The 19264-nt window shown below is 51.5% G+C and overlaps 1 protein-coding gene across 1 annotated transcript in view; it reads left to right on the forward strand.

Annotated features, from left to right (window-relative positions):
• Positions 1–19264, forward strand: part of Iqgap3 (IQ motif containing GTPase activating protein 3) — a 38949-nt gene that overhangs the window by 1056 nt on the left and 18629 nt on the right. The window contains exons 2-17 of the mRNA XM_026404980.2: positions 1427–1514; positions 3292–3448; positions 4179–4256; positions 5985–6061; positions 6698–6765; positions 6854–6967; positions 7190–7368; positions 7823–7901; positions 8458–8621; positions 9855–9942; positions 11584–11747; positions 13559–13716; positions 15498–15619; positions 15722–15885; positions 18004–18094; positions 19037–19204. Of these exons, the coding sequence (XP_026260765.2) occupies positions 1427–1514; positions 3292–3448; positions 4179–4256; positions 5985–6061; positions 6698–6765; positions 6854–6967; positions 7190–7368; positions 7823–7901; positions 8458–8621; positions 9855–9942; positions 11584–11747; positions 13559–13716; positions 15498–15619; positions 15722–15885; positions 18004–18094; positions 19037–19204 (1959 nt within the window). The remainder of the gene's footprint in view (positions 1–1426; positions 1515–3291; positions 3449–4178; positions 4257–5984; positions 6062–6697; positions 6766–6853; positions 6968–7189; positions 7369–7822; positions 7902–8457; positions 8622–9854; positions 9943–11583; positions 11748–13558; positions 13717–15497; positions 15620–15721; positions 15886–18003; positions 18095–19036; positions 19205–19264) is intronic.

Below are 19264 nucleotides of genomic sequence, written 5' to 3' on the forward strand. Positions count from 1 at the left end.
TTTCAATTTCTCTTACCCTTTGTGTTTGATTTTGAACTGTCTTCCCTAAAGAGAAATATATATATATATAATTTTTTATTTTTATTTATTTTATTTATTTATTTTTAAAAAAAATTTTTTTTTTAATATTTATACTTTTTTTAGTTCTCTGCAGACACAACATCTTTATTGGTGTATGGTGCTGAGGATCGAACCCGGGCCGCACGCATGCCAGGCGAGCGCGCTACCGCTGAGCCACATCCCCAACGCCTATTTATTTATTTTTTATTTTTTTTTGAGAGAGAGAGAATTTTTTATTATTTATTTTTTTAGTTTTCGGTGGTCACAACATCTTTATTTGTATGTGGTGCTGAGGATCGAACCCAGGCCTAGAATATAGAGTTGGGGGAGAGGAGGAGGCAGAGCTTAAATGGAGGCTGAGGCTAAGTTCACATGGGAGGACAATATCATTTAAGGCATTTCCACTTCTCAAGTTTAAATTCAGAATGCTGTCTGCATTTTATTTAACTTGAAAGTTATTTTGCTCCTCGATGACCTATAACAAAAGAATAGCTAAAGTACCTTTGTGGTTTACAAAAATTCTCTTTGCCCTTCCACTTAATCCCAAGTGAGTGGTGTGGTTCTCACTGCTGGACCACCTTTTCTTCTTTCTGTTTGTTTGTTTATTTATTTCTGTAATACTCAGCACCACATATAAATAAATAAAATAAAGATATTGTGTCCACCTACAACTAAATATATATATATATATAAGAAAAAGTAAAGTTCTGGGGGCTAGGAACATAGCTCAGTGGTAGAATACTAGCCTAGCATGCATGAAGCCCTGGGTTTGATCCCCGGCATCATTAAAAAAAAAAAGAAGGGGCTGGGGTTGTAGCTCAGTGGTAGAGCGCTCACCTAGCACGTGCAAGGCCCTGGGTTCCATCCTCAGCACCAAATAAATAAATAAAGGCATTGTGTCCAAGTACACCTAAAAAATAAATATTAAAAAAAAAGAAGAAGAAGAGTAGAATCCACTAGTGCCCAGGGCCTGGTCAGAAGGAGGTATTGAATGAATGAGTGGCTGTTGAATGATGAATCCTGGGTGGTTCTGTTAATTGAGCCTTTGAGGGAGCACCTGACGAGGATGGCACAGGTCACCCTCTCGGAGAACTCAGAGGCTAATTAGGAATAAATTATGGAGTGAAATTTTCAGCCAAGGAGGGTTCTAGAACAGCCCTGCTCGGGCAGGATGGAGGGAAGAAGGAGGAGGACAAGAAGATGTCTACAGAGGCAAGGGAAGAAACACCTCTGGCATAGGAGGCCCCCTGGTAAAGGCTGTCCTGGAAGAGGAATGGGGACGCATCAGGACTCTGAGCAGGGCTGCCTCGGGAAGTCTGCTAAAGCTTCGGTGCTGAGGCCCTCACGGACCTTCTTCCCTCCGCAGACGAGCGCCTCACAGCTGAGGAGATGGATAACCAGAGGAGGCAGAACGTGGCCTATCAGTACCTGTGTCGGCTGGAAGAAGCCAAGCGGTGAGTGAGGCCCAGCAAGATGGACTCCTCCTGGTCTCCTTTCCCACTCCCCCACCCCCAGGCACCTGCTCCCAAAGCCCATGCAACAGGATGAAGGTCTGTTCTGTGGGAAAGGGCAAGCTGAAATAGCATCTTCTCTCTTGAGGGGGTTATTTTGGTACTAGGGGCTGACTCAGGGGTGCTTTACCATTGATCTACTCTCCCAGCCCTTTTTTATTTTTTATTTGGGACATTCTCACTAAGTTGCCCAGGCTAGACTTGAACTTGCCTTTTGCCTTAATCTCCCAAGTTGCTGGGACCACTTGCGTGGGTCAGCATGTTCTGTTTCTTTAAGGCAAACCCCAAACATTACATCTTTTTAATCCCTTTCATACTTCAATGCATATTTCCAAAACCTGTGGACATTTGCTTACATAACCTCAGCGCCACTATAAGACCCAACTAAATTATCTGTCAGTCCCTGGAAGATCAATGCCCAGGCCACTTTCAGATTGTCCTGATTGTTGAAAAGGACAACTAGTTTTTTCCCTTCGACTCATTCAAATAAGGTTCTAGAGAAGCTCTCGTCGTATTACACTTACCTCTTCAGTCTTCTTTAATCCAGAGCAGCTCACCTCCCCATTTTCCGTTTTTATGTCATTGACTTCTTTAAGAAACTGGATCACTTTTCCTGTAGAACATCCTACATTCTGACTTTATTTGCTTCCTTGTGTCATTCAACTTGTTCCTCTAAACCCCAAATTTCCTATAAATGGATGTTGGTTCTAAAGGCTTGATTAGATTCAGGTTCAACATTTTTTTGACAAGTAGACTTCATGGGTGGTGGTGTGTTTCACTTCACATCTCATAGGAGGAACAGTGTCTGCTTGTCCCACTTTAGGGATGTTAGTGTGATCTGGGAGCTCAGGTTATAGCCTTTTCTTTATTTCATAAAACTCACCATTACCTTTCTAAAGGCTTCCTCCATGGTTGACCCACCAGAATCTATTATTTTATTGGAAATGCAAAGTAACTGTTTTCTAATTCTGTTATGTCTTCTTCATTAATCAGCTGAAAATCTGCTCAAACAAGACCAAACAAAACTTTCCCTCATCATCTTGGGACTATTTGGTTATTCTACCATCCAATTTATCCAGGAGGAGGAGCAGGATAAACATCTAATTTCTTTCCTTTTGTGTGTGAGGGTGGGGAGGGAGTACTAGAGATTGAACCCAAAGTGCTGTACCAGTGATCTAAAGCCCCAGTCCTTTTTATTTTTTATTTTGAGATAGGGTCTCATTGAGTTGCTGAAGCTGGCCTTGAATTTGTGGTCCTCCTGCCTCAGCCTCCAAAAACTGGGATTACAGGCATACACCACTGCGCCTGGCCAAAGCTGAGTTATGAGCCATATAACATGAGCTTTCTGCACCCAAACATGAGCAAACATGAGCTTTCTGCACCAGCTTCCCAGGGAACAATGCAATATGGAAGAAGAAGCAGATTCACCTTGGTTCAGCAGACTGTTACACAGCCAGGCAGACGAGAGCTTATGTTATCTAACAAGCAAAGTCTGTTTAAGCCTCACTGAAGATGGGCAGGTGCAGGATCCCTGAGGGAGGATTTTCTGGCTGAGGGTTGGCTTGTCCAGGTATTTGGGGCAGCTTGGAAGAAGGTGGGATCAGTCAGGCAACGGGGCAGAAGGGGAAGGGTGTGGGAGGGAGGACAGGTCCTGCAGTTGGTATAAACTAGCATGGCCCACCAGAGCCAGTGAGAAGGCTCTCTGCTTTCCTGCTCCTAGCTGGATGGAGGCCTGCCTGAAGGAGGAACTTCCTTCCCCGGTGCAGCTGGAGGAGAGCCTCCGTAACGGAGTGTTGCTGGCTAAGCTGGGCCACTGTTTTGCGCCCTCTGTGGTTCCCCTGAAGAAGATCTACGACGTGGAGCAGCTGCGGTACCAGGCGAGCACTCTCTATTTTCCTCCTCTCAAGCTACCCCGTCACCTTGCAGCTGCGAGCATAGAGTGCCCATATAATTTATTGTCCAAATCTGGATACTTTAAATGATGAAAGAGGATGCTATTAATTATTGCACTGGGACAACAGGTATTCATCAGTGTGTCTCTGTCAAGTGGGCATGGATCATTTTTAGCAGCAAGGACACTTGCTAGGTGTGGTTTAAGATGGCCCTGAGGGCTTGGGATGGAGCTCAGGGATGGAGCTCAGGGACAGAGAACTTGGGTAGCATGTGCAAGGTCCTGGTGTTCATTCCCAGCACAGCAAAGTTAAAAAGAAAATGATGACCCTGAGATTAGAACTGCTTGCAGACTCCTCTGCCCACAGGCTTCACACAGTGACTTGTGGGCTTTGCCACCTGAGTTCTTCCTGGGCATGCACCTCTTCTCCATGCTGTAGCCAGCTCAAACCTCCTCTCAGCTCCAGACTCCCCCTTGCTGGATTGTTAGCCCCACCCCTGTGCCGTCAATTCCAGCTGTCCAAGTGGATCATCCATTCCTGGTGGCTTCTCTGTCGTGTTCCTCTGTCCTGGGAGGATGGGAAATCCACAGGGCGGGGTCCTACGAGGCTTTCCCCACCCTTTCCTCTTGACTCTCTAAGCTGTGGTCTGCTCTCTGCCCATAAGGAACACTGACAACTGTGGAAATAAATTCTTCTCTCTTCCCTTCCCTTTCAGGCAACGGGCTTGCATTTCCGCCACACAGACAACATCAACTTTTGGCTGTCGGCCATTGCCCACGTCGGTCTGCCTTCGGTAACACTGGGCCTCAAGATGGTTTCCCATGTTCGGGCTCTGGGTGGGGCTCAGTGGCAGGATGCTTGTCTAGCATGCATGAAGCCCTGGTTCCATCCCCAGCACCGCAAACAAACAAACAAAAAGATTGTTGTTCATCTTTACCTTCATCAGTGCCCCGTCCGACCCCCAGCTCCATAAGCTTTATCTTCCTGGGCTCCCATCTTCATGTATCTTCTAAATGACTCTAAGAGAACAATTCCTTGGGGCTCTGTGTCTTTGAACTGAGTTCCTTAGTCTCTGTTCCACTTCCCTATGGATAAAATGAGGTGAAGGTCTTCTGGCCTGAGTTGCAGCTGCCATTCTGCAGTGGGGCCCCTGTGTAACCCCACAGATATGCTTATATCAGCCAGCCATCTCTCCATGAGAATTCCAATGGAGTAGGAACATCCTTAGGTGGTGGGCTTCAAGTTGGACTCCTAGGCCCAAGACCCTGGCTGGGTGCCTGCTGCATGTTCCTTTACTCTGTGAATCTCAATTTGTTTCTCAACTTTGAAATGGATAAAGAACCCTGCCCTGTTTTATCTTCTGATGGGATCCCATGCTCAGTGCAAATCTTCTTTGTAAAGAACTACAAGGCATGATAGGATTCTCTAAGGTGTGGTTCTTTTGCATTTTGTTTTCCTTCCCTGTAGAAGGGAAACAGTAGTGAAGAAAGATGCCCTTTTTTTTTTTTTAAGATATAGAGAGAGAATTTTAATATTTTTTAGTTTTTGGCGGACACAACATCTTTGTTGGTATGTGGTGCTGAGGATCGAACCCGAGCCACACGCATGCCAGGCGAGCGCACCACCACTTGAGCCACACCCCCAGCCCCCTTTTTTGGTTTTTGACAGGAGGCAGAAGCAATGGAGGGCGTGTGCCTTCCGTGGGTCTGGCATTAAGTCTCTAGATTTGGTCCTTTATCCTAAGCCTACATGTAACCAAGATGTATTGAGGTTAGGTCTCATTATAGTCACCAGAGAAGACATGCCTGGGGTGACCCAGTTCTTAAAGGGGCCATCACTGATCAGGGCCTCTGACTTGGAGACAGGGATGACATACCCTGATGTCTTTGTGCTCCCTGGCAACGCATGCCTTGTTGGGCTCCCCAAGGGAACATGGCCAGCCCCCCAGCATATCGCCTTTCTGGTGGGAATCTAAGGTGAGGGGCACAAGCATAGGCTTATTGTGGCTATAAGTGACTGGGGCCTGTTTTTCCTGGAATATGGGGTTTGTATCCTGTGGCCTTGATGGCATCATCTGGGGTTGAGTTAAACCGGGCACCCTGTGACTGAGTGACTGTGGCTGTCTTGGCTTAGTGTGTCCCCAGTGCCGTTCTTTTTTTATTATTTTTTGGTACTGGGGATTAAGCCCAGCGGCACTTAGCCACTGAGCCACATCCCCAGTCCTTTTTTATATTATTTAGAGGCAGAGTCTCACTGAGTTGCATAGGGCCTCGCTAAGTTGCTGAGGCTGACTTTGAACTCACGATCCTCTTGCCTCAGCCTTCTGAGCAGCCACCGTGCCCAGCTGCCTTTCATTTATATTGAACTGCCTAGAAATGGCTAAGGAGACTGACGTAGAAGCCTCGGGCATAGGGGACACACCTCGGGTTGGAGAGGAAGACCCAGTTGCTCCGCTCCTCTGTACATGCCTGGTGCTGCTCAAAGGTCCTCAGTGGTGGTAACTGGCTGGTTTCCCCTCTAGACCTTCTTCCCGGAGACCACAGACATCTATGACAAGAAGAACATGCCCCGGGTGATCTACTGCATTCATGCTCTTAGGTGAGAGATCCCAAATTCTGTCACCCAGGTTCCTCTGGGTAAATGTAACCAACAATTGTCAAGAAACACAATAGGAAGGAGGGAGGGTAGACCACAGAAAGCACCTCTCCAGAAAGTTAGATTCACCAGGGTAAGTTGAGATTTATGTGACATTTATGTGAGAAAGAGCAGTTGGGGTGGATCCTTCAGCTTGTGACTGGGGTATAAAGGAATCAGAATAGGACCCATCCAGAGCGTCACACGCAAGCCACTGAGTGTGAATGGCAAAGGCTGTCATTTAACTAAACCACAGACCAGTTCCTGTGGTCACCATGCCATCTCTTCCTGCCTTCCCCTGTCCTTTGTGCCTCCATTCCTGGGCTTGCTGAGCCCTTCCTGTCCTCCGTCTCCATCCTGTGACCTCCTACTGCAGTGTACCCTTTGCAAAGCCTTCCCAGTCCCCCAGACCTCCCACAGCATCTTGCTGACCTTCTGTAGCACTTGCTTTGGGCTGATGGACGACATTTCTCCCTGTGGACTGGGGGTGGCTTGAGGGCAGGCGTTGAGTGGCCTTCTGGTCCCCACAGTGTCCCCACAAACTCACTGTAGGCAGAGCACTGAAATGAACAGGCCCCAACGCCTTCCGTTCTTCCCCAGTCTCTTCCTCTTCCAGCTAGGATTGGCCCCTCAGATCCACGATCTCTACGGGAAAGTGAAATTCACAGGTAAGCCCAGCTCCTTCCCAGACATCACCACCTGGCCAAGGCCTGGGGAGGCCTGGCCTGACCAAGGGCACCTGTGGTCTCTTTCCAGCCGAGGAACTCAGCAACATGGCTTCTGAACTGGCCAAATACGGCCTCCAGCTGCCTGCCTTCAGCAAGATCGGGGGCATCCTGGCCAATGAGCTCTCTGTGGATGAGGCTGCAGGTGGGGCCTGGGCTCTGCCCTGCTGGGAGTCGGCCCAGTGAACGTGGGAGGACTCCAGGCCTCCCAGTGCCCGGCTCTGTTCTCTGACGTCCATAGGCGTGGGTGGTCAGTTACCTGGCTTCTGGGGATGAAAAGGGGGTGACGTAGAGTGGCCCACAACGGGTTGGGCTCTGGCCTGGCATTTTTCCTGGCCTTCTGACCTGTTCCTGTGTCTCCGCCCAGTCCACGCAGCTGTCCTTGCCATCAATGAGGCAGTGGAGCGAGGGGTGGTCCAGGACACCCTGGCTGCCCTGCAGAACCCCAGTGCCCTTCTGGGGAATCTTCGAGAGCCTCTGGCAGCCATCTACCAGGAAATGTTGGCCCTGGCCAAGGTGGAGAAGGCTGCCAATGCCAGGAACCACGTAAGGACCCCAGGGGAGGGCGAGCCAGAGTGAGTGGCTGGGGAAGTCTCAAGTGGAACAGGACACCTGGGTCCCGTCTCTAAGTCCCGAAGCTGCTTCTTAGAGAAACTGTAACTAGAGTATCTTAGAGAAATGGAGAGGAACATGGGAGAAGGGTGTGAATTCAGAAGAGTCAACTGGAGAAGAGGCTCTGGCAGCATGGTCTCCAGGGGAAGCCTGAGCGGCTCTGGAATGGGGGACAGGATGAGATTAGACTGGAGATTCCAAAGGTGGGTCTGGTTTAACTGTGTCAGGGTCAGGGGTTCGACCCCACACTATCCCCAGAGTCCTTAGGAGTGGACTGACCTTTGGTCTTGGGAAGGTCTACAGAAGAAGAAATCAGTGTAGACAGGGAGGGAGGAGAAGAAGACTCCACTGGTCTTCCTAGGAGTCCCACTCAATGTGGTTTTTGCAGGATGACAGGGAAAACCAGGACATCTATGACTACTACCTTACCCAGGCTGAAATCCAGGGCAACATCAACCATGTCAATGGTAAGAGACAGGCACCACCTTTGCACTGAAAGGCTGAGGGATGCCTTCTCCGGCCAGGAAGCCCTTTGGCCCCACTTGGGCCACCTGTTACCTCTGGGAAATCTAGGTCTGAGGAGTGCTGCCCTGCTTTCTAGCTGTCAGTGTCCGGAGGAGAAGTGGTCCCTCCAGGGAAGTTTCTGTTTGCTTGAAGGCCCAAGGAGGGAGCAGAGACAAAGGGGCAGAACTTTCAGCTCCTGGTGCAGGGGGGCAGTTGGACCTGGGGTCCCTTGGAGAAGGGAATGGGGTAAAGATGAAGGAGATCAGGGCAGGAAGGGCAAGATGGGTGGGCATTTTCCAGTTGGGGTTAGAATATCCTCAGGGTCCAGGATGGTAAGATGGAAAGGCTGTGAAGACCAAGCTGGAGAATTGGGGCTGGACCAAATGGGCCCTGGAACCCAGGGGACAAGGGTGGAGGTAATTCTGGGCCTGTAGGAAGAAGCAGATTCCCAGGGCTGGGCTGGGCTGTAAGAGATGGGCTGTCTCACACTAATCATCGTGGAGTCTTGGTCTTTATCAGTCCGTGGGGCTCTAGAAGTCATTGATGAAGCCCTGGAAAGACAGAGCCCTGAAGCCTTGCTAGAGGCCCTTCAGGACCCTGCCCTGGCCCTGCAAGGGGTGAGAAGAGACTTTGCTGACTGGTACCTGGAACAGCTGAGCTCAGACAGGGAGCAGAAAGCACAGGTGAGGTTCTGTTACCTGACACTCTTTCCCGCGAGGTAGGAGAGGGCTCTTCTCAGTGTCTCCACTGTTAGTTCTTTGTATTCAGCAGGATGTGATCAACTGCTTAGATGGTTCAGTCACCCCAAAGCCTAGTGCATGAGACTAACCAGCTTCTACTCTCTGACAATCCCTCAGACTAACTGGGAGGGACCCAGGAGCCGTCTAGTTGGCAGACTCCCCCATTGCTGAACTGAGACCTCAACTTAGTCTTGTTTTCAGTGCTGCGGACTTTCTCTCTGACACTGTGGACATTTGTGTTGTCTAGGTTGTTGCTTCAAGTTCTTGGTAAGAAAAGTTAACGATGGGTTAATTGCCTGGGTGTCATAGTGCACACCTGTAATCCCAGCTGCTTGAGAGACTAAGGCAAAAGGATCACAAGTTCCAGATCACTCTCAAAAACTTAGCAAGACTGTCTCAAGATAAAATAAAAGGGAGGGCTGGGGCTGTGGCTCAGTGGCAGAGCGCTTGCCTAGCATGTGTGAGGCACTGGGTTCGATCCTCAGCACCACATATAAATAGATGAATAAAATAAAAATTCATCAACATCTAAAAGTATTTTAAAGATATAAAGGCCTGGGTGTCAGATGCAGTGATACCCATAATCCCAATGATTCGGGAAGCTGAGGCAGGAGAATTGCAAGTTTGAGGCCAATCTGAGTAATTTTGTGAGACCCTGTCTCAAAATTTTAAAAATAGCTGGGGCTATGACTCAGTGTTAAAGTACCCAGGGGTTCATGGAGGACACTTGTAATCCAAGCAACTCCAGAAGCTAAGGCAAGAGGATCACAAGTCCAAGGCCAGCCTAGGCAACTTAGGGAAACCTTGTCTCAAAAACAAAAAAATTTTTTAAGAGATGGGGGTATAACTGAGAGACAGACGCACCTCGGTTCAATCCCCAATGCCAATAAGAAGAAGAAGAAGAAGAAATAAATAGAAAGGGCTGGGAATGTAGCTTAGTGATAGAGCACTTGCCTAGCATGTGTGAGGTTCTGGGATCAATTTTCAGTACCAGAAAAGAAAAAAATATATATATGGGTTAATAGGATGGGTTGACCAGGTTATTTTGCCTAAAGGTGAGAGAGGTAGGACTGGGGGAGGGTGGGTTGGAGGAGCTGGGAGCTCTTGCTGGCCACTCCTGAAGCATGTCCCAGGTCCTGGAGACTTTTCTTTTACTGGCTCTCTTCCCTCTTTCAGGAGCTGGGCCTGGTGGAGCTTCTGGAAAAAGAGGAAGTTCAGGCTGCTGTGGCTGCAGCCAATACCAAGGGTGATCAAGAGCAAGCCAGTAAGTCCTCCCCAGGCCGAGGCCCAGCCTGGGTGGCTCCCAACCCCTTAAAAGAGCATCCCATCCCTTCCTGGGTTCTGTATTGAGCAAGGCTCACGACTGCCCAGTGTCCCAGCCCAGCAAGGGACTTTCCCCCTCACATACTCGGCTCCCATTCCTGGCTGGCTGGAGGGACACTACAGATAAGTTAATCAGGGCCTTAGAGATAGTGCCTTGTCAGTGCTGCACTGGCCTGGACTCCTGGGCATGCAGTTTCCATCCGGGCAGTTCACCTATAATTTTGACAAGTGTCAACCTGCTTGAATTTCTTTGGCTTATGAAATGTAGTGATTTCCCAGGTGAGAGAAGAAACTCATATTCTAGCTCAGTTTCCTTTAAAAACATTACTTACGAATATCATTCCTTATTCAAAAAATGTGAATGAGTCATGATTTCCCTCCAAGAGGTCAGTCTGTCTAGCCAGAGTGAAGAGAGGGATGCTCAGGCTGGCTACCGTGGCCTGCAGACACTAGATCGGTCACGACTGCTTGACTCGGTCTGACTTGCTGTCAGGTTCTGAGGTTGCTTGGTAGCCATTTACCTATGCCTAGCAGCTTTCCAATGCCAGCTCACAGTAGCCCCCAGGTCACTCCTGGCTAGCTGCTTGCCTTATCTGCGTGGCTGGAACATTCCCGCTGGCTGTTGCCAGAGGAATCTCGAGCACAGATCAGATCTCCTCTCCCTTGTTGAACATCTTCAGATCTTCCTGGGTTCTTTCATTATTTATCCTCCACTTTGGTCCTATCTCCTTGGCCTGGCAGATAAGACCTTTCCAGAATTCTTCCCCACCTCTTCTGTCCGCATTCCATTCCGCTCTGCTGAGCCGAGGACCTGCTCCTGATGCCCCCAGCCTTTCCCAGCACCAGGCCTCTGGTCCTCTGGATTGCATCTCTCCCACATTTTCACCTGTCAGGAGCAGACGGAGACACCTCTTAAAGCTGTCTCAAAGACATGGTTTTCCTCCGTGAGGCCTCGCTGCTCCCTCGCAGCCAGAATCCCTCCTCCCCTGCTGCCGTAGCCTTCCCTGGGGACGGGGAGAGTACTTCTCACCTGGCCTTGACAGCAGTGCTCCACGGGTATTTTTGTAGCCGTATTTCTCCCCAGGAGGCTGTGTGCTCCTTGATGCCAGGGTCCACATCTGCCCAGAGTTTGTAAACTGAAACTACTCAAATGCACCATGGCCCCCTTCGAGTTTATTCCCGCCTGTTGAGCTGGTTCCATACTCCTCTGCGCTGTCACCAAGGTTTGGTCCCTGGAGCCCCTTGACTAAGCTTCTCTTAGTTACGCTTCGTAGCCACCTGTCAATCTTGTGCTCACTATCTTAGGAGCTCACCTCTGCCTTGACAGCCGCTCCTGTTCTTGCTGAGCTACTCTACTTCCAGGCCTGACAGATTGCTTCTTCAGGAGCCTCTTCTTAAAGCAACCCAGCCCCTTTTCCTCCTGAACATTTAGAAACACATTTTGAGCCTGAAGAATGAATGGCTTTCTAGAGCGATTACAAGGCCATTACCCCTCGGAGGTCCCCCTCAGAGCCCAGTTAGCCAGGAGAACCCAGGCAGGGAAGGCTGAGCCTGGGCATCCTCTTGCTTTCCTCCCCTGCAGTGCTCCAGGCTGTGAGGCGGGTCAACAAAGCCATCCAGAGGGGAGTGGCCGCTGACACTGTGCGGGAGCTGATGTGCCCCGAAGCCCAGCTGCCTCCAGTGTATCCCTTTGCCGCCACTGTGTACCAGAAGGAGCTGGCAGTGCTCCAGCAACAGCAGCAGGGGGTAAGCCCAAAAGGGCAGGGCCAGGGGCTGCAGGCAGAGGGACCAGGGCAGTCCCTTCTCCCAGATGCTGGCAGGAGATAGGCCAGGGAAAGTGCTGTCACTTTTGCTTTCCTGAGCATTACCCAGCCAATGCCCCTGAGCAAACCCTGTTCTGCACTCACTTAGTCCTGAAGGGGACCCCGCTGGGTAAGGAGGAGTATTTCCATTTTAGAGGTAAGGAAACCGAAATGCAAAGTAACTTGTGCAACCAGCAATGCTGGGAGTGAATGCAAGGTGGAATGTACTGGAAGCACATGCTCTGGACAACTCCACCATTCACCTCAGTCCAGTCCGTCCAGCTTCTCTGACAGTGAGATGATGGGACCTTGCTCAGGGACTCCCTGTCTATGGGGGAGTTATAATACCCCTGTGGGTCCAGACAGAGACAGGAAGGGAGAGCAGACGACATAGCTGCAAGAAGGCTTCAGAGCAGGGGGTGAGGCAGCAGAGCCTGGGCCCTGGGAAGGCTTCCGGAGACAGGAGAATCGTCCACCCACAGCAGGCATTTGCAGGGCGGCTACCCTGGCATAAGCTGCGCCTTCAGGAGGAGCAGTCGCCACCTGTGAATCCCCTTAGAACAAGGAAGCACGAAATGAGTACCAAGAGGTAAACCAGAGCGAGCGAGGTTAGGGACTTCAGAGGCCCCAGTTTACGTCTGCTAGTCCTTAGCTGTGTGACATTGGGCAAGTCGTTCACCCTCTCCACCCGTCACTGTTTTGTGAATAAAAAGGGAACAATAAGCCAAGCATGGCGTCTCATGCCTGTAATCCCAGCAGCTCAGGAGGCCGAGGCAGGAGGATCGTGAGTTCAAAGCCAGCCTCCACAACTTAGTGAGACCCTCCCTAGGCAACTCAGTGAGACCCTATCTCTAATATATATATATATATATATAAAAGGGCAGGGGATGTGGCTCCTTGGGTAAGCACCCTCTGGGTTCAATCCTTAGCGCTTGCCTAGCATGCATGAGGCACCAGGTTCAATCCTCGGCACCACTTAGAAATAAACAAATAAAGGCATTGTCTCTACAACTACCAATAATAATAATAATAATAAAAAAGGCAGGGGCAACAATCATATATCTACCTCATCGGATTGTCCTAAGGATTCAGTGAGTTAACAGGTGCTTCGAGAGAGGGCCTGGTAAGGAGGTCCTGGCTATCTTTACTATTTGTTGTTAGTTGCACTGTTCTGTTTATAGAAAGCAGGAAGGGTGCTCAGACAGAGAGAATAGCATCAGCAAATATTTGAAGAGGAGGTGGATGAGAACTGGGCAGAGAAATGGGTCCAGGGCCTTGCCATGCGCAGCACAGGGTGGAGGTGCCCTCTGCCCCCATCTCTGGCCTAGCGCAGTTCTCTTTTCCCCTGGTACTGAGGATGAAGACCAGAGCCTTGCTCTGCTCTCAGCCCAGAGCAGGACTGACGTGAAGTAGAGACTAGAAGGTCTCTGGCAGAGTCCACTGCTTAGGTCTGCGCTCTGGAATCGGCAGTTGGGTTCAACAGACATTATTGGCCACAGGCTTGGCTGTGAGATGGGACTCTTCATGATACTCGCCTCATTGGCTTGTTATGAAAATTAAATGGTGTTATGTGTGAAGTGCTTCTAGTTGCACAGAGTAAGCATCCCCAGGTTTTGAGTACGATTGTTGTCAGTGAGTGAATCCAGACCCCGGGCTTTGAGCATAGTCTAGGGGATGGTAGGACCCTGGGCAGGCCCGCAGGATTCCCCCAGGGGCCCGGCTGCCCCTTGGGAACCACCCTCCCTCCCGTTGCAGGAGCTCTGCCAGGAGGAGCTCTTCGTGGCTGTGGAGATGCTGTCGGCCGTGGTCCTGATCAACAGGGCCCTGGAGGCCAGGGATGCCTGTGGCTTCTGGAGCAGTCTGGCGGATCCCGCCACCGGCCTGGCGGAGGTGGAAGGAGCAAATGCTCAGCGGTGAGAAAGGTTCCGCCCTGTGGGAGCCGGGGATGGAGGGAATACGTATGAGACTAAGAGTTGTGCTGGAGATCAGCCTTTAGCGGGATGCTCCACCCTGGGCCCAGGCGCGCTCTGGGTCTGTTCACAGCTCTGGGCCTGTTCTCCAGTGTGGGTGGGTTCGTTCCCCTTGTCTCCACTGACGGATTCTTTCACAGCAAATGTTTGAGTAGCTACCCACAGGCCAGGTACTATTCTAGGTGCCGCTCTCCTCAGACCTCCGTGAGAGAGCAGGAGAAGGGTGATTACCAGAGTGGAAGCCAGGAAAGCCGAGGGCAGGCGCACAGGAGGGGCGAGCTTCCTGTTCCCACTGTGCGATTTCAGATGACCTTCTGCATGGGGGGTCATCCAAGAGGGACCTAAAGGGCCTAATGAGGCAGAGGCCTAAGAAAGAAATATTCTGGGTGCATTCAGAGGACACCAGGAAGGACTGGGCTGTTAGCTCAATGGCCAAGCGGGTAATTAGCATGCGCAAGGCCCTGGTTTGATCCCATCCCTGGGGCCACAAAAAGTGAAAACAGAACAGGAGGAAGCCCGGGTAGCAGGGTGACCTGAGGCAGGGAGAGGGGTGGGAGGTGAAGACGAGTAGCAGAGGCCAGACCAAGTGAGCAAGGGGGGAGACAGCTTGACCTACTTTAGCAGGGTCGTTCTGGCTGCTGGGCTGAGGATCGATGGCAGGGATGCGAGGGGCGAGGCAGGAAGACCTGGTAGGAGCTATTAGAGTAATCCAGACACTAGTGATGGGCTGTGGCCCAGGGCAGCAGCAGTGAGGGTGGAGAGAAGCGTCAGCTTGTGGCTGTTTTGAAAGCAGAAGTAGCAGGGTTGGGTGGTGGAGTGATGTGGGATGTGACAGGGAGTGGAATCAGGTATGCCTCCAGGGTTTGGGGCAAGGAAGAGACCTTGGGACACAGTTTAATGGGGAATCGGGAGTCCAGATGTGAGCTGAGGGGTGTCTGTGCGTTTTTTGTTGTTTGGTACCAGGGATTGAACCCGGGGTGCTTAACCACTGAGCCGCAGCCCCAGCCCTATTTTGTATTGTATTAAGAGACAGGGTCGGGGCTGGGGATGTGGCTCAAGCGGTGGCGCGCTCGCCTGGCATGCGTGCGGCCCGGGTTCGATCCTCAGCACCACATACCAACAAAGATGTTGTGTCCGCTGAGAACTAAAAAATAAATATTAAAAATTCATTCTCTCTCTCTCTCTCTCTCTCTCTCTCTCTCTCTCTCTCTCTCTCTCTCTCTCCTCTCTCACTCTCTCTTTAAAAAAAAAAAAAAAGAGACAGGGTCTCACCAAGTTGCTTAGGGCCTTGCTAAATGTCTGAAGCTGCTTTGAACTCCTATCCTCCTGCCCCAGCCTCCCAGGGCACCAGGATTACAGGCGTGTGCCACCGTGCCTGGCCCAGGTGCTCCTTGTACACTCAGGTGGAGGTTCTGAAGAGGCTGCTGGGATATCTGGCAGCTGGAGGTGTGCCTTGGGAGTCATTAGCATTTAAGTCCTGAGGTTAGGGGTGAGAATTCAGGGAGAAGAGTTCTACAGACAAAAAATTAGGATGCACCTGTTTAGAGATCCAGAGAAACCTGCAGAGAAGCCTTAGAAAGAACTGCCTGAGGCGGAGGCAGGGGTGAGGGAGAGCCCAGAGAGTGTGCTGTCCCGAGGCCACGAGAGGAACTGGCTCAAACGTCTCCTGACTCTGGCTGACAGTGCACACACCACTCACCTCGCTCCCCTCTCCCTGCTGCCAGGTACTTTGATGCCTTGATGAAACTGCGACAGGGACGTGGAGTAGATGGGACCTTCCTGAGCTGGAATGACCTGCAGGCCACCGTGAGCCAGGTCAATGCCCAGGTCCAAGAAGAGACCGATCGTGAGTATAGTCCAGGCCAGGGGGAAGGCGGTCTCACTAAGGCAGTCCCTTCCCTCGGCCACAGTTCTGGGGCCTCTGCCCATCTTGGTCTCTCTTTCTCAGAGGTCCTTGCAGTCAGTCTTATCAATGAGGCTCTGGACCAGGGCAGCTCTGAGAAGACCCTGTCTGCCCTGCTGCTTCCTGCTGCTGGCCTGGAAGATGTCAGCCTTCCTGTTGCTCCTCGGTATCATCTCCTCCTTGTGGCAGCCAAGAGGCAGAAGGCCCAGGTGAGGTTAGGGCTGGCCGGGTGGGTCACCAGAGCAGGAGGAACAGCCCTGTGGGTACAGCTATGCCCAGCATGCACCCAGGTAGAGCTCCATCCTGATGGCCACACGCCAAGGTGTGGGGCACAGGCAGGATTCAGATCTCACGGGGGAAGCATGGTTCCAATTGCCAGGGCACTGGACAGCTGGGAAGAGCACAGGCCTGCTGCCTCGGGCGCCTGCTACTTTTTAGTTCCCGTTGAGTTCCGAGCCCTGTTGAGGGCAGGGAGAGTTCCTGGGGAGTGGGCATGGAGTGCCAGTGAGAGTTCAGGCAATAAAGTAGTTCCTGTTTGAACCTACAAGTGCCTCGTGGCGGCTTGGTTCTTTTGTGCCCAGCCAGACTGCGGCACCTACCCATACAGGGGACCAAATGTTGCAGTCTGGCTGGGCACCAAATTGGGAGGTCACGAGAACTCAATGGGAACTCAACGGAGAACTCAAAAGGAGAACTCAAAAGTAGCGGCAAGTAGCTGGAGGCTGCAGGAGCCGCCCTATTGCTGGACAGCTGGGGTCTACATACAACTGAATAGACAGCCTGTTTCAATCCAGCATCATCCAGTCACAGCAGTTATACACTGCTTAACTTTATCATCATCTTAATGGCTCCCTGGTGTCAGCTCTCAACCACTCCTTCTGGAAACATGCCAGGCGCCATCCCGACTCAGCTGTGGCTCTCTACAAAGCACTAAGCAACTCAGAGAGACCCTGTCTCTAAATAAAATACAAAATAGGGCTGGGGATGTGGCTCAGTGGCCAAGTGCCCCTGAGTTCAAATCCCTGGTACCAAAAAAAAAAAAAAAAAAGTACTTCAGCAGGACACAGTGGCACACTCCTGTAATCTCAGTGACTTGGACGACTGAGGCAGGGGAATCAAATTCTAGGCCAGCCTGGGCAACTTAGTGAGACCCTGTCTCAAAATAAAAAAGGGCTGGGGATACAGCTCAGTGGTGGAGCACTCGGGTTCAATCCCTAGTACTGATAATAGGATCCTTCTTTCTCTCTTTCTCTCTCCCTTTCTCCCTCCCCTCCCCTCCCCCCAATTCTCTCTGCACCTGGCACATATTTATTAAGAAAATGTTAGTTTCCAACGTCTGCTACTTATGAGGAGAGTTGGGTGTCAGACTGACACTGTCACAGGCACAGGCTGTGTTGTCCTGTGGTCTCACCTCATCTTCCTTCTACCTTGTGGAATTTGTCGGATTGAGGCCTGTGGAGCAAGAACAGTAAGGAGTAGGTAAAGGTTGGGGCCAGGACCAGCCTGAGAAGGTGTGAATTGAGGTGTTGAGAAGTGGGGGTGGGGGCTGGTAGGTGGAGACTCCAGAGTGGGCTGTCCCTAGGCAGGGCTGAGACACAGGGCAGGGAATGGAGCTATTGGGAAGGTGGTAGAGACTGAGATGTTGGTTGGAGTGGTGCACACCTGTAATCCTAGCTACTCGGGTCACTGAGGCAGGAGGATCACAAGTTCAAGACCAGCCTGGACAATTTAGCAAGACCTTGGGAATGCAACTCAGTGGTGGAGTTCAGTTCCTAGTCCTGAGGGAAAAATAAAAAAATATATTGAGGGTATGAGAAGATAGGCAGGTAGAGACCCATGGACAAGTGGAATCAGTGCTTGGGACAGCCTGGATAGAAAAAGAGCCTTCTGAAGTTGAGTGCAATGGCACACGCCTGTAATCCTAGTGGCTCAGGAAGCTAAGCCACTAGGATTAGATTAGGCAGGAGGATCGTGAGTTCAAAGCCAGCCTCAGCAGTTTAGCAAGGCTGAAAGCAACCTAGCAAGACCCTGCCTCAAAATAAAAAACAAAAAGGGCTGGGGGTGTTGCTCAGTGGTTAAGCACCCCCAGATTCAGTCCCTAGTATCAGACACACAAAAAAGAAAAAAAGCCTTCTGTGCCTGGGTGCCTGGTGGCAGTCCCAGGGAGCCACAAGGCCATGCCTGCACAGGAAAGAAGGGAATGAAGTTTGCCATTCCTGGGCTCCTGGTGTCTGCCTGCAATTCGGTTCTCCCTGGCTCCTTAGCCCGGGAACCTGGAGAGGTCAGCTTAGGGTCTTATCTTTTTTCTGTCTCTCTCAATTTTCCAGGTGACAGGTGATCCTGGAGCTGTGCTGTGGCTGGAGGAGATCCGCCAGGGAGTGGTCAGAGCCAACCAGGACACAAGCACAGCTCACAGAAGTAAACCAGCTGAGCAGGGGCACTGGGAGGGCAGGGGAGGACACAGGGACTTAGCAGCATCCCAGATAAGCAGCCACCCAGCACCCCCACACCCCACCCCGCCTCTCCCTCCAGCTTCTGAGAGGAGGCAGAACAGGAGGCTTGCTGCCTGCACCACAGGGTGGATTTCCTGGCAAGCAGCAGGGCAGGAAATTCTTAGGAATGGATAGCCTAGCCCACCACTGCTTCCTGCTTTGCCCTCCTGTGGGCGCTTTCCCTGCAACATGAGCCTATAAGATCATGGGGTGGCCCAAAATCCACCCCATTTCTGCTGATCAGTTGAGTTCGCTTCCAACAATGAGCTCTGGCTTGGCTAGAGAATGTTGATCCTGGGGAGGAGAAGAAAGGTTGGCCGGAGTTGGAGGGGAACGGGCAGGATTGACCCTGGTGTGCTGGGGTACTCAGGGGGCCAGTTTTCAGGGTCTGTGGGGACTGGAGGGCAGGTGCGCATTAGCCCTTCCCACTCCTGTACTCTCTTCTTCTAAGAAACTCTCCCAGAATTCCTTGCCCATATCCTGCCTTTGACCTTGGAATGAGCCAATTTTGCTTCCCCTGAGCGCCTGCCTGCCTGGCCCACCTGCTTCCTCGGGAGCCTCCCGCACGGCCAGCTCCTCCTTCAAGCACAGCACCTGCTGTTGCTCCTCATGACTATCTGTCCATCCTGGGATATCCCCATCTCCATCAGATAGGGTGACCTCATGGCCTTCTATTTTTTTTTTATTTTATATTTATGTGGTGCTGAGGATGGAACCCAGGGCCTCACACCTGCCAGGCGAGCGCTCCACCACTGAGCCCCAGCCCCAGCCCTGTCCTTCTTTTTTGAGTCCTGCCCCACGGGGTGGGACAGGGCCTGTGGGAGGGACTTGGAGGGCAGGACTGACTGCTCTCTCCTGTGCCTGTCAGTGGCCCTCGGTGTGGCTGCCATCAACCAGGCCATCAAGGAGGGCAAGGCGGCCCAGACAGAGCGGGTGTTGCGGAACCCTGCCGTGGCCCTCCGAGGAGTGGTTCCCGACTGTGCCGATGGCTACCAGCGGGCCCTGGAGGGTGCCGTGGCCAAGAAGAGGCGTGCAGGTAATAATGGCCCCGCTGGCCCTCGGCTTCTCTGCCTACCCCGGCCAACTCGTGCCTAAT

Source organism: Urocitellus parryii, chromosome 11 (genome assembly GCF_045843805.1).
Source record: "Urocitellus parryii isolate mUroPar1 chromosome 11, mUroPar1.hap1, whole genome shotgun sequence".
Lineage (NCBI taxonomy): Eukaryota > Metazoa > Chordata > Mammalia > Rodentia > Sciuridae > Urocitellus > Urocitellus parryii.